At 44.1% G+C, this 18,884-nt stretch overlaps 3 protein-coding genes across 3 annotated transcripts; 1 reads left to right on the forward strand and 2 right to left on the reverse strand.

Moving 5' to 3' along the window:
• Window positions 1–1,683: 1,683 nt before the first annotated feature.
• EV420DRAFT_1484940 (uncharacterized protein) lies at window positions 1,684–4,896 on the reverse strand (the record flags this gene model as incomplete). The annotated part of the gene is made up of 12 exons (XM_060470136.1): window positions 1,684–1,739; window positions 1,927–2,181; window positions 2,268–2,324; window positions 2,376–2,562; window positions 2,614–2,760; window positions 2,815–2,911; window positions 2,961–3,072; window positions 3,234–3,412; window positions 3,631–3,659; window positions 3,971–4,061; window positions 4,114–4,226; window positions 4,351–4,896. 12 exons carry the CDS (start codon window positions 4,894–4,896, stop codon window positions 1,684–1,686), a joined length of 1,869 nt encoding a protein of 622 aa, XP_060324733.1.
• A 4,519-nt stretch (window positions 4,897–9,415) lies between these two features.
• EV420DRAFT_1484941 (uncharacterized protein) lies at window positions 9,416–10,863 on the forward strand (the record flags this gene model as incomplete). The annotated part of the gene is made up of 7 exons (XM_060470137.1): window positions 9,416–9,517; window positions 9,569–9,688; window positions 9,748–10,009; window positions 10,201–10,315; window positions 10,376–10,397; window positions 10,453–10,632; window positions 10,687–10,863. The coding sequence occupies 7 exons, from the start codon at window positions 9,416–9,418 to the stop codon at window positions 10,861–10,863; spliced, it is 978 nt and encodes a 325-aa protein (XP_060324734.1).
• A 6,269-nt stretch (window positions 10,864–17,132) lies between these two features.
• EV420DRAFT_1649205 (uncharacterized protein) lies at window positions 17,133–18,633 on the reverse strand (the record flags this gene model as incomplete). Its single annotated transcript, XM_060478274.1, has 7 exons — window positions 17,133–17,203; window positions 17,251–17,298; window positions 17,352–17,447; window positions 17,497–17,550; window positions 17,811–18,090; window positions 18,451–18,474; window positions 18,535–18,633. 7 exons carry the CDS (start codon window positions 18,631–18,633, stop codon window positions 17,133–17,135), a joined length of 672 nt encoding a protein of 223 aa, XP_060324735.1.
• Window positions 18,634–18,884: the final 251 nt, after the last annotated feature.

Consider the following 18,884-nt stretch of genomic DNA (forward strand, 5'->3'; position numbering starts at 1 on the left):
TTGGTAGATGTAGCTCATTCTTCTTCTACATTTTGCTGTTTAGATGGATGAGGATTGAGTTGGTCATGTGGTTTATGCTCTAACAGTTGATTAGTATGTAGGATAGCCACTTAAGAAACCACCCACTTCTTGTTTTCAGCAATGGATCCTTGTTCCCATTACTGTTCTGGGTCTGGGAAACATAATCTATTGGCATTCAAAAATAATCAATACAATGCCAAAGAAATTTCTATTCCAACTTACTTTGTTTACTTTGAGGATCAGCAATGTGTGGTCTTCCTCCTAGGGGCCATACTGTCTTACTGAGGGCACTGATATTGAGAGGAATTGTTCATCCTATCTCCTCAGCCAGGGTGTAGAACTCTGCCTCGACCTTTTCAATGTTGGCATTACCATACAGAGCTGAATTGGTGCTATCATTCGTATTCCATCATTGTACAATCTGCTCAGGTGTCATTGACTCAATGCAGACATCAGACTGGGACCCAATCTTAATGTCATCTCCAATCCATCCTGGACCTAGATCCCAGGGTTCTGCAGTGACATGTATGCCTTCTAGCTCCATCAAAAATGCACTGAGAAGCTTGTCTTTGTCATATCATGTGAAATATTGAGGAGGAAATTGCTGAATTATACCGTTGATCCACTGCATGAGAGATTGAATGCCATGATTGAAGTGATCTTTCGGAGCAAGAAAGCTTCCACCATCACTGAGATATGTGGCTTGTTCGGTATAGTTTTGTCCCAGGGATAATTGATGTGTACTGATTCAGAGGAAGGTCAGTTCTTGGGACTACATAGTTTATAATATTGAAGAGATTACATACCCACGGTGGTGCCACTCCATAGGTAATTTCAAAAGAGTTGTCTTCAAGAGATCAATTGATTGCTTTTGGGAGGTTTTGGCAGGGCGATCATCTTCATCATCCATATCCTCATCCATATCACTATTCTCAGTGTCCTTAGCTGCCCAGCACTTCCTCTTATTTTGTGTTTGACAGGCATGACAGGGATCTGGAGGGTACAGCAAGGCAGCAAACACAAGCACAGACTCTCCATTCAGAATGACTTGAGGAGGGTACAAGATGATGGTGACACGATGTGCACATCCAGTTCAGGCTGTGCACCAAACCAGCTTTCTCACACAACTGTACTATCAGGAAAGGATAGTCTCAAAGATGGAAGATGGAATTATCCCTTCAGATCTGTAAATCAGAAATCTCTCAGCATCAGAGATTGATGATAGAACAAATGATCATCAGCAGAGACTCATTGTTCTATTGTTTCATCATTCTATTGTCTTTATTGTTCTTCCCTTTTGGTAATCCTTGTATTTTCTATTGTTCTATTGTTCTTATTGTCCTCCTTTCATTGTTTGTGTCATGGACCTCATTGTTCTTTTGTTCTCTATTGTATTATAGATCCTATTGTTTCCATTGTTCTACAACCCTTTTCATTGTTTTATTGTTCTCCATTGTACCCTAAATTAGTAGTCTATTGTTCTCTACTAGTATATATACAGTTGTAGATTAGCAGAAAGGGGGAGATTCCTCTCCCCCCCCAAACATCAGTGGGACCCAATATACTTTCTTTCACTCCACCAACTCAGTAGCAGCCTAGCACCACCTAGGGCTCTGAACCAAGGAGTTAGTATACCTTTTACTTCTTAATCATCATCCACAGTCATCCTTTATCCTCCTTGTCACTCATCATCCTTATCTCTCTCTCATTATCCTCACCTATCATCTACCATCTACATCCTCATCTATCACCTATCATCCTCATCTATCAACCTATATCACCTAGTTCCTTGTCCTCATATCATATCTAGTCCAAATCTGTCCGAATTGTTGAAGACCCTCCTTCCATTCAAAAGAATTTGCTAGGGAATATATTTCAGTTCACACCAACGTTCCCAAGCCTTACAGCGAGTATAGATTGAATCGTCAGTATGAAGAGGCCCATACTGAGCCAGTCCTCTGCCATGCATATGCAATCCAGAAAAGTATAGTGTAGAAAATTCTTCGAGAACCCAAACAATACCAAATTCTGTCAAACAGAAGCACTCCTCTGGTACATTAGGATGAGGACATGTGAAAGTGGTCATTGCTGTAGGAACAGCAGTATGATCACCACTGTCACCATGGTTTTCTCTATATTTTCCTATGTCTTTTTTGAGACCTAATCAAGGCTGTTTAGATGAATTTTCAGCTGCATAAAGATTAAGTTGTCTGCTAGCTTTATTTGATTGGCGGATATGACTGTACCTTTACCCATCAAAGATGCCTTTTCAACAGTCTCCTCAAAATTACAGTTGACTTCACCTGAAACTGTGTTAGACATTTAACCTGTACAATTGATGAAGAAAAACTGACCCCTGCAGGCAGACGCCATATTCATCTGGGATGCTGGCCAACAATTATCAATGGAACTACCAAAGCCATCATAATGATTGAAACTGCCAGTTCTAGGGAAATTGATGAGATCCACCCATTTCTTCATAATTCTAGGTGCTTCTGGTGCCCCTTTATGCAATCCCTCATTAGAAGTACAGATAGCAAGCTGTGGGACATTTGGATGAGATAAATCACAAAAAAAACCAAAGAATCATACCTCATTCACCTGTTGACATAGCACATTCTCGTAGTCCTTCTCCTTGATACCATCTGCTTTGTTTGACTGGTGAGGTGCCTCGAGCCCCCATGCCTCCTGAAAGCTCATATTGAGATGATATGCCCACTGAGCATTTTGAACATGAAACTAGGAACGAAATGTTTGCTTGATAGCAATACCTCCTTGTAGTTGACCATCAACTAAAACAGCTTTTGAGTCAGACATGAGCGCATCCTTGCCATAGATATCATTGTGCAGTGTCTCAAAGTGTTCCAACACTGGGGCTGTGAATTCTTTTCTGAAAACAGACTCAGTTATTTGAATGATGATCAAAAATTGCAACATACTTTGAATGGCTCCAAGATTTTACTACATCTTTGCTATCCCCATCCTCTTCACTTCTATATTTGTCCCATAAAACAAGGAAATCATTGAGACTAGGCCACAGAGCAGGCATGCCTGACATGAACTTTAGCTGGTTAGTCTATTGAAGAAACTGCAGAATGAACCTTTTGCTGCTGCCTCCTCCAAACTGCAGAACAATGTCTGACTGGCCCCATGAATGTAGAGGTTGGGAAATTTGGGACTGCGATTTTCTAGCTCCAGCTTAGTCCACTCACTGGGAATTGGCCTTGGTAGATGGATGGCAGGAATAAGAGGGGTAGTCAATGAGGGTGGAGGTGGGGTCCACCAATTTGTGCAAAAAGCTGCCCTCTTCTGGGGTAAATGGCATTTAGGATGGGGGATGGAGTTATAACTGGAATTGCTGAAATCTCTGTCATCACCAGAGGTGTAGTCACTAGAAGGGGACATGGTCTCGATAGTCACAGAAAGATTTGAGGAGGTGGGAAAGAGTGGAAGTGAGAAAGGAGAAGATAAGGGGGAGTTTTGACCCCTAGTATCACAGTAATCTCAGACATTCTCTCCAGTCAATGATGCCATCCCCAGTATCCAGAACTCGTTCATACCAATGACAATGTCATCCCTAGACAGTTGCTTGAGATCCTGGAAGCTCACTGTCTTAGTCTTCCCTCCAGCCATCTTATCTGTGAATCCAGATAGACAGCCTTCATATGTCTTTTTATTTTATCAATTGGATGAATTACAGAGGTTTAGTCATCCATATAGTCCCTGGGCAGAATTCTGTTGGTATTGAGGCAGATAGTTCTTACCAAGAATTGATCAGAGGATGCAGGGGCATAGATTTCAGACAGCAGGCACACTTCTCACAGTTCATCCCAGATAGAACATCTGGGGGAGAAGATGCTCACACAGTAGCTTGGGCATACAGATGTAATGAAGTGACTGAAGGGTTTTCCAGGTGCAGCATCTTTGCCCTCATCTTTGTAGGACTCACCTCTGGCTCCCTTGTGTTCCTCCGAGCAATAAGCAAAGGATCAGGTGTCCCACCGAGTGTAGCCTCCAGATCCAATGTATTGATAAAGCACCTATGAAATAACAATATTCGCAATAGTCAAAGAAAATACAAGAAAAATGGACATACTGTTCTTGGAATCTTCATAGATCCCCTGAGGTCTGACTTTGCCCAGGAGCTGTTCAGATGCAAGTCTTTGGACGAGCTCAATGAACAGGTATAGCCACCAGCATCTTAACTGCATCGGGATCCTCATGTCCATCACATGTAGCAGTTTCTGCTGTCACAACTGGACACTCCCTGCCACTAACAGCTGGTGAACCTTCCCCTATATGCCTCACTTCTTTGCCCTCTCCACTCACACCAATCTCTGAGAAGATGTCACTCAATGCAGTTTTCTTCCTCCCTTCTGAACTCCTCCTGCTCTCCCTACTATCTCTTCTCTTCTGCTCCTCCTTGATACCCTTCTGGATACCCCTTTCCCTGTCCCTCAGATCCCTGATCATTTCCAAACCCGCTTCATCTGGACAAAGTGAAGATGCCATTGACATTGCCAAGCTTGGCCTCTCCATGACCACCACTGGAGAAAGGGCCTGCAACATCATAGAAGAAGCTGTCGACCCATCTCGTGCTACAGGCAACTTCATCCTCATAGATGAAGGGAGCCTGAGCCCAAGGATACTTCGTTTCTTATTGTATCTCAGAGTCTGGGTAACTTCAGGACTGGCAGTCAATGTGCCTGCTTCAAAGCTACTAGTTGAGGTATGCTGGCAATCCTTTGGCTTCTTCTCCACATCCTTTTTTGCAGTCTTCATCCTCCTATGCATGTTCTTGTACTTCTTGGACTCGTTCTTGTTGCTTGGATTCTTCAGCTGAGCCCAGCTCCTGATGTGAGCTAGGAAATGCATGGCTCAAAGCATGATGGAACCCCAGTGGGGATTTTGATTCTGATTGTTGGATAGAGATGATGGTGCAAGAAGTCTGCCGAGTGTCAGTGTCCATGAATGTGGCTGAGGCTGAGGAGCAATTTGAGGTGAAGAGAAATTGTTGGCCTGAAAAGTAGGACTGAACATGTTTGGGGTGGAGAGTAGTGTCTCAGAGTCAAGTGAGTTGAAGTGGGCTCTGGCCTCTTGCAAAGGAGGAGACATGAAAGGCTCAAGTGCTGAAAATGATGCTGTGAGAGGTTATTAAAGCAAGACCTGTAGGAAAACTTACTCTTTGACCAAGGAATGATGCTAGGTCATTGCAAATCCTTGCTCTGTTCCTTCTCTTTGCTCTTTTCCTTGCTCCATTCTTCTTTCTCATTCTCCTTCTTTGTCTTAGTAGAGGGTATATTCATGACCTCTGCCATTAGACCACCTCCCCATCTCATACCATCCAGATGTCCAGATCCTCAGTACCGTCTATGTAAATCTTGAAACCTCCTGTCACAGAAGAAGTGTCACCACCAACATGCCGAACAACATCAAAAAAGTCCTGGGTCTTCTCCCACTCCTTGACACCTCCCCAACACCTAACATGCTGGGTTTAGACTTCTTGGGAACGAGACATTTCCTGGGAGTTGGCTTCTTCAGATGTAGGGTGAGAGCAGATGGACTATCCCAATCAGCAGCAGGTACTGAAGCCCAAAATGATTCAAGAGAGCAAGTGGCAGATGTGCTTGGCTCAGATGATAAACCCATCACAGGTGTGATGGTGATAAGCAAATACTTAAGACATAATATGGTGCAAGGGTGGGTGTTGCTACTGCTAGTGACTGTTGATGTGAGGGATGGCACAGCGTCATCATGATAGTTATACAGAATCAAAAATCGTCAAAAATCAGGAAGAACTTCACAAGTTATTTCTCAGGCATCTTCTCAGATATAAGACAACACACATACAGTATCTTGAAAATGCAAATGCAAAGACGCTGCATCTGGAAAACCCTTTGGTCACAAATTCCTCCTCACCTCTGGCTTGCATGTGTTCTGTGAGTAATATGCAAAGGATTGGGTGTCCCACCATCTGATAAACAATTCCTCCCTTTGATGTCAAAGTATAGGTATGCACTACAAGATGAGAAACTTGCGACATAGGTGACTTGAAGGCCACAGACTTTGGTAGCATCGGGGCTATCTGACATCACATCGGATGACCTGAGTCTATTATTCTGCATCATGCAAAACAATACTCCCACATCGATGTCATGTCAATGTGGATGCTACCAAAGTGCCATGGATAAGACAAGAAGATGGTATAGATCAGTAGAGCAACACAAAGTAGACAGGCACTGACTTAGTAAGACAATGTCAGAGAGTGCACATGACTGTAGGACCAATGCTCCGATTCTTTTCTAAGTTCGAACTTACATTTTTGTTCAAACCCTCATTTAACTTGCAGCTCCTAGACTGTTTCCGCTTCCCTACTCACCATGTAAGTTTCTCTATATTACTCCCTATTCTTGCTAATTCTATGAGATGTTTTTAGTGTTACAATCCCATCTGACATTCGCTAACTGTACCTCAAGTGCAAAGTATGAGAGTATTTTGTACAACCAATATATGAGACATGTATTGGCAGGTGCAGAGGAAATTCATATGTGACATGTGAATTTTCAAACTCAAGGACATAGTTATGCTCAGTACTAGTACTAGAATACGAGGACTCTGGACTGAGGATTCCATCATTTATATTGAGGTCCCAAGGTTCGTATTCTGGTCAGCTTATGTTGAAACTGACATACCTACATGTCATAGCAGCCACAATGCAATCTTACTCCAAATTCCAACTCAGTGATCTTACAAGATTCTCCTCGGACTGCAAAGGTACAATGACTGTCCACTTTGTTGATGCAGGGCTAATGATGTGACCCCTAATATTAGGGTATTTGAGTGTAAACGATGGTCACATTGGGACATATATTGAAGACAGTCACATCTTTATCACAGCTCCCAATAGCACGTTCATCCCACACCCTCCAAACTCATGAGAAATCCATTTATATGAGGACAGATGATTTGGAGACCACGATCCTACTCATGTTCCCCAGTTCTTCAAGGAAAAATTCTGTCATTTTCCCACTATTCATCGTCAACCCCAGGTTCATGATACAGCTCACCCTTACTACCAGTGGCTTGACACAATCTGGTATGATGTCGTTGACAGCAACATTGTATTCTCTTCTGGTTACCTTTCTCATATTGGTTTACTCTGCCCTGATATTCATAAGCAGTTCCGGCTTGCATGGGATTACATCAATGGGTGATGCTCTCTGATACAGAATACCAAATCATTTTCTGATGAATTTTGAGAATTTCTCAGTATCAGGTGCACACGACTGGAAGCCTTAATCAACCAGACAGAGACAGTGATGGCTGACACTATGAGTATCTGTGTGCAAGTGGCAGCAATGCAGAGGTACTGGCAGGAGCTTTCTGCAGGGCTAGACTAGATGGAGATCCATCAGTCAGTAATGAATGGAAAGACCCAATGCAATGAGACTTTTGACTTCAGTCATCTCATTGGGTCATTTACTCTTAATCTGGATGTTGCTGAACAACACATGAAGGCTGGTATACCCATCTACCTCGTCAGACCAATCGAGCAGTTCACAAATCAAATTATACTGAAAGCAGTGGAGCCAACTGTTTTCAGCATAAACCGTACTCTTCCAATGCCCTCCTTTCCTATTGTATTCAGCGGCGACCCATCTCACCCCAAAAAATTTGATGCCATGCACTGTTTCATGTGAATCTTTCACACATATCACAATCCTTTTATTTTTACAACTGTGACTTCTCCTAATACCACTTCTGCTATTTCCTCAACTTCTGTGCTGGCTCAAAATTCTCCTACCTTCTCCACTACTCCCTCAACCTCGAGTGCTCCAGTGCACAACCAGAGATTCAAGGCATGTGCATCTAGACCTCTGTCGAGCAAAGAAGCATCCCAAAGATGGAAGACTCATAAGGAACATTGTCTCCTTTCTAGTCTCAAAATGCTAATGTATTGTCCCATCAGAAAATCAGCAAAATACCAGAGATAAGTTTGCAGACTTATCCAGGACCTATGCTCCACCAGCTATACCTGCATGGGCCAGTGCAAATGTGGACATTAACCAAAACTCAGAGTGCTCTCAGCAGTGTGAAGATTGAGCTCGGTGCACTCAAAGCCAACATGACACAAACTGTGAGACCAAAGATGACAATGCCAACTGGGGCTATGTCTTTCCAGATCCTAGACTTCTCATGTATGCTTCTACTACATGACAAAGCACCTATTTTCACCAGTGAGAACATTGCCGAGATGCTCTCATTTATCATGTTGCTTCCTCGACATCCAATGCTACACCCATTCATCCACAAGTGTGGCAAGAGTTATTCACAATGCCTTTCAAAAAAGAGCATACTAAAACTAGCAAATCTCATGATGTCATGTTGGATATGATGGGAACTGCCCTTCACATGCCCAGACCAGACACTATATCTACACTAAAAAGCCTGAATGCATCTGCAGACAATATATTTGATGTTAGCAGGGGCCAATATCTTGTTTGGGAGCTTTGCAAGCTCAACTTCTGGTTAGAGTTACTGGCACTCAATACATCTCTTACGCACTCCCTGGTTCAAGATGATGCTGACTTTCAACTGCAACATCAGAATGCAATACTAAAGCTGTTCCCCAGAGGATCCCTTGTTCCATCACCTCAACACTCTGTCAATTCCTCTGCGAACCTTTACTCACCTATTTGGAAGGACAGATGCATTGCCCTGAAAACTTTCAGAAGTATAATGTGCGAATGGGACATACCTCTCTCATCTGAGGCCAAGGGTATCCTAGGTCCGTTGGGTCACAAAGCATCTTTGAAGGTGGAGAAAGCTCTGGCAAGACATTACACACAAACGTTCTTTGATTGCTTTGGCTGCCTGCCAGTACTGCCTTGTGTGCTGTCTGCATAAGTCAAAAATAGCTAGTCGACATTCTAATTTAGGACATGTGTAACTTTTTTTGGCTTTGAGAAAATCTTCTAACTTCTGTTGTTCAGGTCTTTTTGTTGTAAATCTTGTCAATCAATAAAAACTTTACTTAACAGCAGGATGAGACCGGGACTTAGACTATAAGGCTGTTATGATGTCATGCCCAGTTGGAAGATCAACTTTACACCAGCTATAACATCATGTCAATGACATTGCGTTCATTGCTTTTGGGATTCTCCAGACGGTATTTGACAGCCACTTGCATATCTTCTTTCATCACCTCTACTAAGGAACAGCCTCTCCTACAGGTCCCCCCTTTCCAGAGTGAGAACTCTCAGCTCAGTATTTAATTCTACCTAATCCTCACTGACCTTTCTTTGATGAATCACCTAGAATTTTATCAGATCGATCAGTGATTTAAATATGCAAAGCAAAGAGAAAACCTGCTCTCACTGCGGAAAGACCTTCAATGTTCGAGGCTTTAAAACCCATGAAACAGCTTGTTCTCAGAAGGCTGAAGAATATCGATGTAAGACTGCATTTGAAAGACAATATAGAAATCAAATACCATGTCAGTAGTCCAATATTGACAGAGCCTCTCTGTAATGCTGACTCTCCACAGGGTGGCCCACTCACAATCCCCAGACCGAGTCAACTTCCTCTCCCAAGCCCGATGAAGCAACAATATCTTCTTTGGCAGATACCTTTGAACAACTTTGGGAGTGTAGAAGAAATAGAGCAGGTACATCATTCATCTTCTCTACCTAACATATCTGACAAGCGATCCTCATCTAATTTCAGATGATCAAAGCATTCCACAGGAAGATAGGACTAGGACTCCCTCCCCACCCATTCTGTCTACCTCTGACCAATCAGAACCTACCTATATCTGCACCAAGTATCATCCTTCCAGCAGATAAGACTCGAGAAGATAAATTGGAAGACTTCAATCCAGCTCCAGAAAAGCCCAAAATTCCCTTGGATGATACACCTTGGCACCCATTCTCCTCAGAACTTGACTTTGAACTTGCAGAATTTATTCTAGAGGCTGCTTTAAATGAAGGTGCGATTGACAGCCTTCTAAACAATATGGCAAAACAAGGAGGAGAGTTGCCTTCATTTTGAAACCATCGAGAGTTAATTGCTTTGTGAGATAAGGCAGCTAAATTCCATACCCCCGTTTGTCTCTTTCTTTCTTCCTTATTTTCTGCAAGTGTTAACCTTTGACTCAGTTCACTAAGGCATCATTTACAGTGCTGTTGAAAGGGCAAGATTATCAATTTGATGTATACTACCAAGATCTATGGTCCTGGACTGTAGAAATTCTTCAGGATCCAGTCCTTGCTCCACACCTTATCTGGGATGCTCAGTGACTTTTTAAAAGCCAGGGTGGAACATCTGAACACTTCTATACTGAGCCTTGGACCAGTAACATCTTTTGGGAGGTGCAGGTTTGTAATTTCTCTTTTTTATATTTAGATTGCAGTTCATTGACTGAAGAAATAGTTGGCTCTACATGTTGATGGAAAACCAATATGCTACATCATCTATGCAGATAAAACTTGGCTTTCTTCATTTGGCACAGTTCAGGGTTATCCTGTTATCGTCAGATTAGGAAACCTTCCATCTAACATTCATAATGGACAAGATGTTGGGGGTGGGTGCATTATTGGATGGCTACCTATCGTAGGTTTTAATTTATGCAAACCTCAATACTTTGATTAAAATCATCCTCACCAGGTACCTGAAGAGTCTCAGCATCACAATAAGACATATTATGCTGATTTCAAGAGGATCATATGGCATAAAGCATTTGAGATCATTCTCTCATCCATTGCAGTGACATGCACACAACACGTTTATATGTGTAATTTTGTGAATCCTGTGAATCCAAACATGTGTCAACCCACTAAGTAATATTAGAGTGCATACCTGGCATGGAGCGACACCTGTTGAGGCAGAAGCAGCATATAATAAAATAATCCAAGTGGAGCGCATGGCTTAGACTTAGAGCAGCACACTGGTGTCATTTAAGTGTGAAGTCTCAGTGCCATGACTCACACCCTAGGCATCCCTCAGCAGCGTCTCGCTCAAATAAAATACACTGAGAAGATAATATATTTATGGAGCTTCACACAACATTGATCTATGACACGCAAACCCTGCCGATCCGGCAATCACCGAGAAATGTCATTCAGAACTGAGGACCACCCAGTCCGAGCCTCCTGAGAGGGCTTCAGCCGACACGAGAGAAACCCTGTACCCAGAATGAAATATTGAACTAAGAAAAGGTTGTACAGCAACCAAATAAAAATACCAACTTGCTAGCGATGTGTGCGACAGGGGAACTAAAAACAAGGAGCCAATTAGGAGAAATATTCCGCATGATGTGGCAACTCTAGACCTTGCCAAGAAGAAAGAGCAGCATGTTACCGAGCACCAACTCGGATGACTGACTCAGAATATTAATTAGTGACCATGTGGTTGATGCATCATGGAGAGGAAATGGCTCTGGGGTGGAGCATATCTATTTTCGATAGGTCTATTTATATAATTAGCTGTAGATAAAAGTGTGGTAATTAGAAGTAGGTAGCAAGCTTTCGAACCCCCACAGTTGTGACACAAAGCAGAGAGCCTAGTGTGCAACCAAAGGAATTGTGTTTGTAGCTTTGAGCAAGAGAATATTATTTAATCTAGAATTATTTTGAAACCCTTGAGAGGTTGTGAGGCATGCCTTGCTTGCGCACGATGCTTAGCTTGATTCTGGACAGTAATTGATTGCGCTCAACTTGGAGGAATATTATATTGTGATAACTTGAATGTGCATTTGTGTTTGCAGAACATGTTTGTGAATTCTGAGTTGTTGCAAGTGGCAGAGGTTCAAACCCTTTGGCTGGTCAATATTCTTTGAGGGTTTTTGGTTTATTCCCAAGTAGCATAGGTTCAAACCCTGTGGCTTGTGGACGTGTTTCTGTGTTTCTGTGTCTCTGGATCGCATAGGTTTGAACCCTGTGGATCTACGAAAGGTTTCTGAAGTGTTTTCTGCTTAGAGCGCAAAGCTTTAAGTCATGTGTAATTTGTTTGATGGGTTGTGGCCACCTGTGTGTTGCACGCAACATAAATTGAGGGTTGTACATTCTTGTGGGATGTTTTGTGGGCTTGTGAAATATTACTTTCGCCTCAAGGCCAAGCAATACATATTGCTCACCTCCTGTCCTAAAAGCATTTGGACTTAGAGAATTCTTTTGAGCTAGTGCACTACTATATCTTGAAGAGTGCAAGACATCTTTTAATTCTATTGTTATTGTGTGCTTGCATCACACATCTCCCCCAAACTACTGAGATTCTGTGTGTGTGTGAGTGTGAGAGTGGGTGTGTTTAGTGTATCTACACTATCGCATTTCAAGCTTGGCATGCACAGGGCCTCTTCAATGGTGAGCCTTGGAAATACCACAGACAAAGTCGAATTGGTCACATCCTCTTGCTTGGAGTCTCAATCATATTTCGCTTTCGGTTTTAGTCATATTTTTAATTACAAGACCCATCTACCTCTCTTTCCATTCCTGTCTGCATTGAAACGACAACGAAAATAGCCCTTTGTGGCGTTGTGGGCAGGCCATCTTAACCTGCGCTGCTTACTACCTGGGTTCGAGTCCCGGTCGAAGGGTCGGCTCTCCGACATGTGTTGCTTTTTTTGTATCTTGTTCTTCTTACCTGTATCAGGAAATTTATGGTACTTCAGATGGGGTCCGAGTATATAATAAAGATGGCTTGCTAGGCTAATGGGGTCGTGGCTTTTAGCAATCGGTTACATGTCCACGATCCTCTTTACGGTCTCTGGAGTCAGCTTTCCGATGTATGCGCTCATATCCTTAAAATGGTTCCTATGTTGCCAAGTTTGGAATGGGTCGTGCACGTTATTGCTACTCTCCCCCTGTATCCCTTTCCACTTCAAGTAGTCCAGTGGCAATAAAACTTGGAAAGCCTCCTCACGCATGCTGTGTGATGCAGACGGATGAAGGACATGCACCCACAGGGTATGTGTACTGAAATTTCATGTTTCCCAGACAGCAATAGGTGACCTGAAAAGGGTGACGGTGTGGCGATTTGATTCCACTGGCTGGTGATGCACTGTTGGGAGTCGGGTCGGACGCTGTTTATTATTATTATTCTTATTATTATATAGCTTTCTGGATTTGTGAGGTGTCAAGAGACTGTTTTTAGCTTTACCGTGGTCCAAACGCTGTTACAACGAAGGCGCAGTTCGAAGCGGGACATTTCCTCTCTTTCTGGCACCCTTGCTTCGCGGTTTTAGTTGTGGGACTGTGTTCCGGGCATTTTGCCCAAGTAACTCCCTGCACGAGATAGCGCGACAGTATTCAAAGTCATACTTAAATTCGTGTCCAGGAATGTGTGGTGTTCAGGATTCATAGCTTGCGGTTGCAACTATTTCGTCCTGTGTCGCTCAGGAAGTGAGTCTCTCCTCACTATTACGTATCCAAGGCATTCGTTCTCCAAGCTGACGTGAATCAACAGATAACAAAGCAAGCAGCTCTCCGTAATTCGATTCTGCGAGACAGCTCCTCTGTATCAGGGCTAATGGCACTGATTTTTTCTTCCCTGTTTTCTTTTTGTTGGCAGCGAAGAAGATGGGAGGGTATAGTGGAGGTTAGATTCACAGGTGTAGGACTTCTAGCGCACTTTCGCATTATCACTTCGAGTGATGAGAGGGTAGGCCAAGATCGTACTCGAGTCTAAATCAGATGCACGCTGGGAGCAGGCGTATCTCGCTGTTCTCATGAGCCCACATACCAGGACTGTTAAGCGTGGGCCAGGTCATGGTTCGGTTCCATGCCATGGCAATCTTCCAACTTGTTGAAACTTTTCCTGTCCTCATCATACGGCAATTCTTTCGGGGAGGATCAAAACAACGTTTTGTATATGCAAGAAGGGTTGGGTCGTTCAATGTGCGTTCGAGCTTTCAGTCTATGGGACAAGAATGTAGGTGCATACAGGGATATTCATTTTTATGTTAGTTGAATGTACTGCATTAATCATGGCTGTGTATAGAAGTAACACCAGCATCGCAAGTTTTTCCTTAGTCCCAGGTCGACGAGATTTCCTACACACTTGGTCTGAAACGAAATCTGAAAGACGAAAGGCAAGCATACCTTGAGGGCAGGAAAACAGCGGCCACCAAAAACGGCGATCAAAGAAATAACGAACCAGGAAAGCAGCTATGTTGTGAGTGTCGGTCTCGAAGAGTATTGAGTACCCTCGCACCATTTCACTGTCTCATAGAAATGGCATCAATTTTATCATCGATCGATGAACGAAAGACACTCCTTTCGTAAAGACATGCTAATCCCAGATCTTTCGTCTACCGCTCGCTGGATGTGTTTCTCCTGGATTGCCTGGTCGTTGAGAGGAGGGCGTGTTGGTGCTGGATTCTCTTGTGATATCTATGCGGAAATGGTAAGCAGACCGACAAAAGACGGAGGAGAGGTTATACCCTTGTAGGAATGACCTTACTCATCCATCTCCTAAGCAGGAAGGTTCATCAGTCCGCAGGCGTCTTTGTATGCACAATCAGTAAACAAATCTCCTAGAGTATGGAGATATACCTGGAGCATGGCGACAGTAATGACCAGCTGCGACGTTTCGATGAACTGTTGGTATCTGTTAACCATACCAGATGTTCGTAGCTAGGGAACCATTAACGTTTATTGCGTGGTTTTGGGCTATTTGTTGGGCAGAATAGCATCAGACGTATGATGGACCGCAATTTGGGCATAACGGAGATTTGTGTGTGCAACTCTCGCGTTGCTGCAACGAAAAAATGTGCTTGCTAGCCAACTGAACGATCTTCCTCAGCGTAATATCGACACCTTTCTGATGTTCTGCTTATGTTAGGTTATGTGGAATGCATGGGAATAAGAGTTCAACGTATTTTGGCGAGTAACTCCGGCCAATACGGTGTGGAAAGACAATTTGGTAGTCGAATTCCAGGACGTAAATACGAAGACACGATCACTGCCTGCGAGTGACCTAGTGGACAAGATTTTTTCACCAGATTAGGTATCTGCTTCGCTCGTTGTACATACAGTCAGACACTATGACTGATAAAACGCTGAGAAAACATACCCTACTAATAAAGATTTAACCTTGGGAGGCCTGAAGGGGGTTCTAGCGCACAGACGATCTGCGAGAGGGAACACGCCCTAATGGGGGGGGGGGGGGGGTTGTAATCGCCTGATTCCCTTCAATCAGCGATCGACGTCCCGTCCTGGGTAGCATGCAGGTTCAAGGGTTGGAAAGGGTGTGTCCAGTAGATAATGGCGATGTCACTCCCGGAAGCGTAATATTATCCGGATAGGGAAGATGTTGCACTGTTTGAGGTATAGCGCTTGTTCTGTGGGTACAGAGAGCATGCAGTCCAGCTTTGCGAATGAGTACAAAGCTATACTGTGAGAGTCATTCGGGTAGAACGTCTTGTAGGCAAAGACTGTACGCACCTAGTTTTCTACCGCCATGCAGCCCTGTCATTGATGCAGCCTGCAAGTCGACATGACCATCAAAGTACCAGTGTTTGTCTGACAGTCTGTAGCTGAAAGACGGAGCGGGAGTCACAGACAGAGTTTAGCCTGTTGACCTTCCAGGAGAAGAAGTCACATAGAAGACCAGTATTCTTGCAAGCAGCTATCACAGAAAAAAACAGGCCAACCTTTCCTTCCTAGGCCAGAGTTTTCGTCAACGAAATTTGGCGAGATATAGCACTCGGGGAACCGCTAGCACACTACCAAGATGGTCGACTTGGCAGGACGCCAACCTCATCTGATGACGATGAAAGCAAACTCGGTTCAGGTTGCGATGAACCTGAAGGAGACAGAAATGTGCACGGCAGCAATAATCATGATCAGGTGATGTCGTGAGGGCAGGTTCGGTCGCGCCTTCCAGAATCTGAACCAATCAGCTTCGTGCCTGCGACCAAGGTCGGACCAACTCACTAGTAGCTATTGCCTGTTGGTCAGACCCCACAACATTTCATTGCTACAATGATTTGTATTAGTGCGTTACTTTTGTTAAAGATCTGTTCGAACCTCCGATTTCATTGATCAGCCTAGTGATACAGAGGTATAGCGAGAACACGACAGTCGATAGTAAAAGTTCCATTTCTGCGAAACGGCTTGTGGTTCTGGGATAACTTGAGCGAGTTTTGAGAACAGGTAGCACGTACTGTCATTAATCCACTTCTCATACCATGAAGGGAGGACAAGTCGTCCACAGTCGATGTTGCGATGCTACCGCACTTCCTGGGAATGCCGTGGGAATGGCTTAGTCACCAGCTAACTCGATCTGGGATATCATGCACGGGTTCAAGTGCTCGGAGTGGTCACCAAGAGGTGCGCCGTTCACTGGGGTGAAGCTGGAGCAGCACACTCTCCCGTTGCCTCTCACTCCTTCGGCTGGGTCGACGGCGCATGCAACCCCAACTTCCATCCTCATCCGCTCCGAGAGCGACAACCCCTAGGCATCAGAGCCTCAACTCGTTTGCCCACCGACTCTCACCAGCAAAATATCATCTCGACGCGGTGCGGTTCGATGCACAGACATCATACTCGGAAAACCTGGGACTAATGTGTGGATATGCCCGTATGATCATGCGATGGTACCTCCACCCAGGTTCTGCGCTTAACCTTACACAGATGCACACCAACCCTCGGGACTCGCTTGTCTCTATAGATTTCCCCTATCGTGCCTCATTCTTGTCTCTATAAATAGCTCACCCCACACTTGCCCTTGAGTATCACATGCGAATGCCGAGTTTGACGGGAGCCTGCATTGATCGTCGACTCGCCCTCCCACTCTTGGTCCCACCTCTGACGTTCCCACTGCCTCTACCCTGGTCCCCATCCACGTCTTCGGTCTTGTCCCTCTCTGCGTGTTGAATTCTGCATGAACCCCTAAGCATGACAGCACACATTAGCATCCGACTTGATCATAGCAGTGATGGCGAGCACTTACCTCTCCATCTCCCCACTGTCGTTTCAGTCTCCTTCGTGTGTTTCAAGCAGGCGTTGGTAATTCCTTACTGCAGTTCCGTCGAGGTTAATTCTTACAAAGCAATGCTCTATGGGTTAGTTCGTTAGTTACCGATAATGTTATGTGCAAATATCACATACCTTTCATTTCGGCGACCTCTCAGCTGCCTGCACGTCCACCTGCAACATCTTAAGGGAAGGCTGCTTTCGAGAATCTTGCAGAGCATGAGTTGTCGGATAGCGGTGCAAGAATCATACATACCACTCACATAAAAAGATTCCACTAGCACATCGGTAGTTTGTTCTCCCTCTAAGAGGTGGAGTCAGCGAGTAATCTGTAAAGGGAGGAGATAGTATACATACCTTTATAAGTGCCATATAGGTTCTCGTACCATATAAATGGCCTAATCGTCTCATTCGTCGCCTTCTCTAGTCGAAGAAAGGACAAATGCGTTAAGCCTGACACTATGCGTTAGTAGATACTAACCAAAGCGATTAATGAACGTACAAAGTGATACTTGGTCGTTCAGCCTGTAGCTATGCGGATGCAAGGGATACCAGCCTAACGAATGCAGGTAATAAAAAGAAAGCCACCTTCGTAAACGACCTACCTCAGTGTTCGGCTCTACTATGGTAGCCACAAGTTTGAAGGTTCTGTTGATGTGGAGCCCACAAGGCAACCATTAGCCAGACTTGTTAACTGGATTTTAAAATGCGCCTTACCTTTGCTCAGCTTGAGGACACCGGGGCTGTAGCGAAGAATAAGGCTACTAAACAAAGGGTAAACAGATGGCACGTAAATATGGTCAAGGAAAGACTTACCTTCCAGCTCGAACTCGAACATGACGGTACAAGGAAACGCTGGCAGTGTGGCAAAAGTCACGGAATCACGAATTAACAAATGAGCAGGGGACCTTGACGCGCCGCCGATATCCCGGACCGCCAGATGGCAAGGAGGATGATAGAAGAAAGAGGATGAGAGAAGTGAGGGAGTGGGAGTGGGAGTGGGATGTGATGGGGAGATGGGATTCAGAGGAGAATACAACTCTCCTTTTATACCCAAAAATCTGGACGGAGATAGAACATCAAACACAACGGGAAACTAAGAAAAACAACGAGAAATCAGAATAATTACAATACGGTAAAAGGAATACCCGAAAGTACGCAAGGCCCCATCCTCGCCGTCGCACTATCTGCCGATCACAGAGGAAAAACTTTGAGGTTCTTCTCATTTGTTTTTGAGGGTTGTTGATATTATCGTGTTTACGATACAATGCGGAGAATGACTGGTATCTCCACAGTAATCGGCCACCGGGACTGGCTGTCAAGATATCATTCAAATGCAACTAAGCAAAATTCGGAAGCTTGAACCTGTCATTGAATTATCCCTGCCGTGTTCCCTCTGAAACCAAAGAAAGTGCTGTTAGCCATTTGCAGTGTATTCTAGTACATAGACACGTACCTCTCGTGGAATAAAATTATTATGCTATGATAATCCGTCAGTTTATACACCAAACCTAAGCAGGAATGACTTGCAAGCACTCACAGCAAAAAGTCCGTGCAGGGTCATCAAAATCAGACTGTAAAAGGAAATCCACGCTTGGACGAGCGAAGCAAGTGCTATCCTCTCCGAGTTCAGAACCATATGAAATTTCTCCTCTCTAAACATCCACTTGATGTAACCTATCATGAATATCCAGGCTCTTCTACTGTCCAAAAAAAAAAACCTGTAGATTCCAAAACAACCTTACACGCTATTCCGAATTCAAGTCAAATTCAAGTTCCACTGCCTTCATCGACATTCTGGGCCTTACGGTGTACTCGGTCCACTGAACCTCCCGAACACTCTTCGCATCCCTACGACGGAGATACATCAGAATTCAAATAACAAAGATA

This window comes from Desarmillaria tabescens (genome assembly GCF_030435595.1).
Source record: "Desarmillaria tabescens strain CCBAS 213 chromosome Unknown EV420scaffold_58, whole genome shotgun sequence".
Classification (NCBI taxonomy): domain Eukaryota; kingdom Fungi; phylum Basidiomycota; class Agaricomycetes; order Agaricales; family Physalacriaceae; genus Desarmillaria; species Desarmillaria tabescens.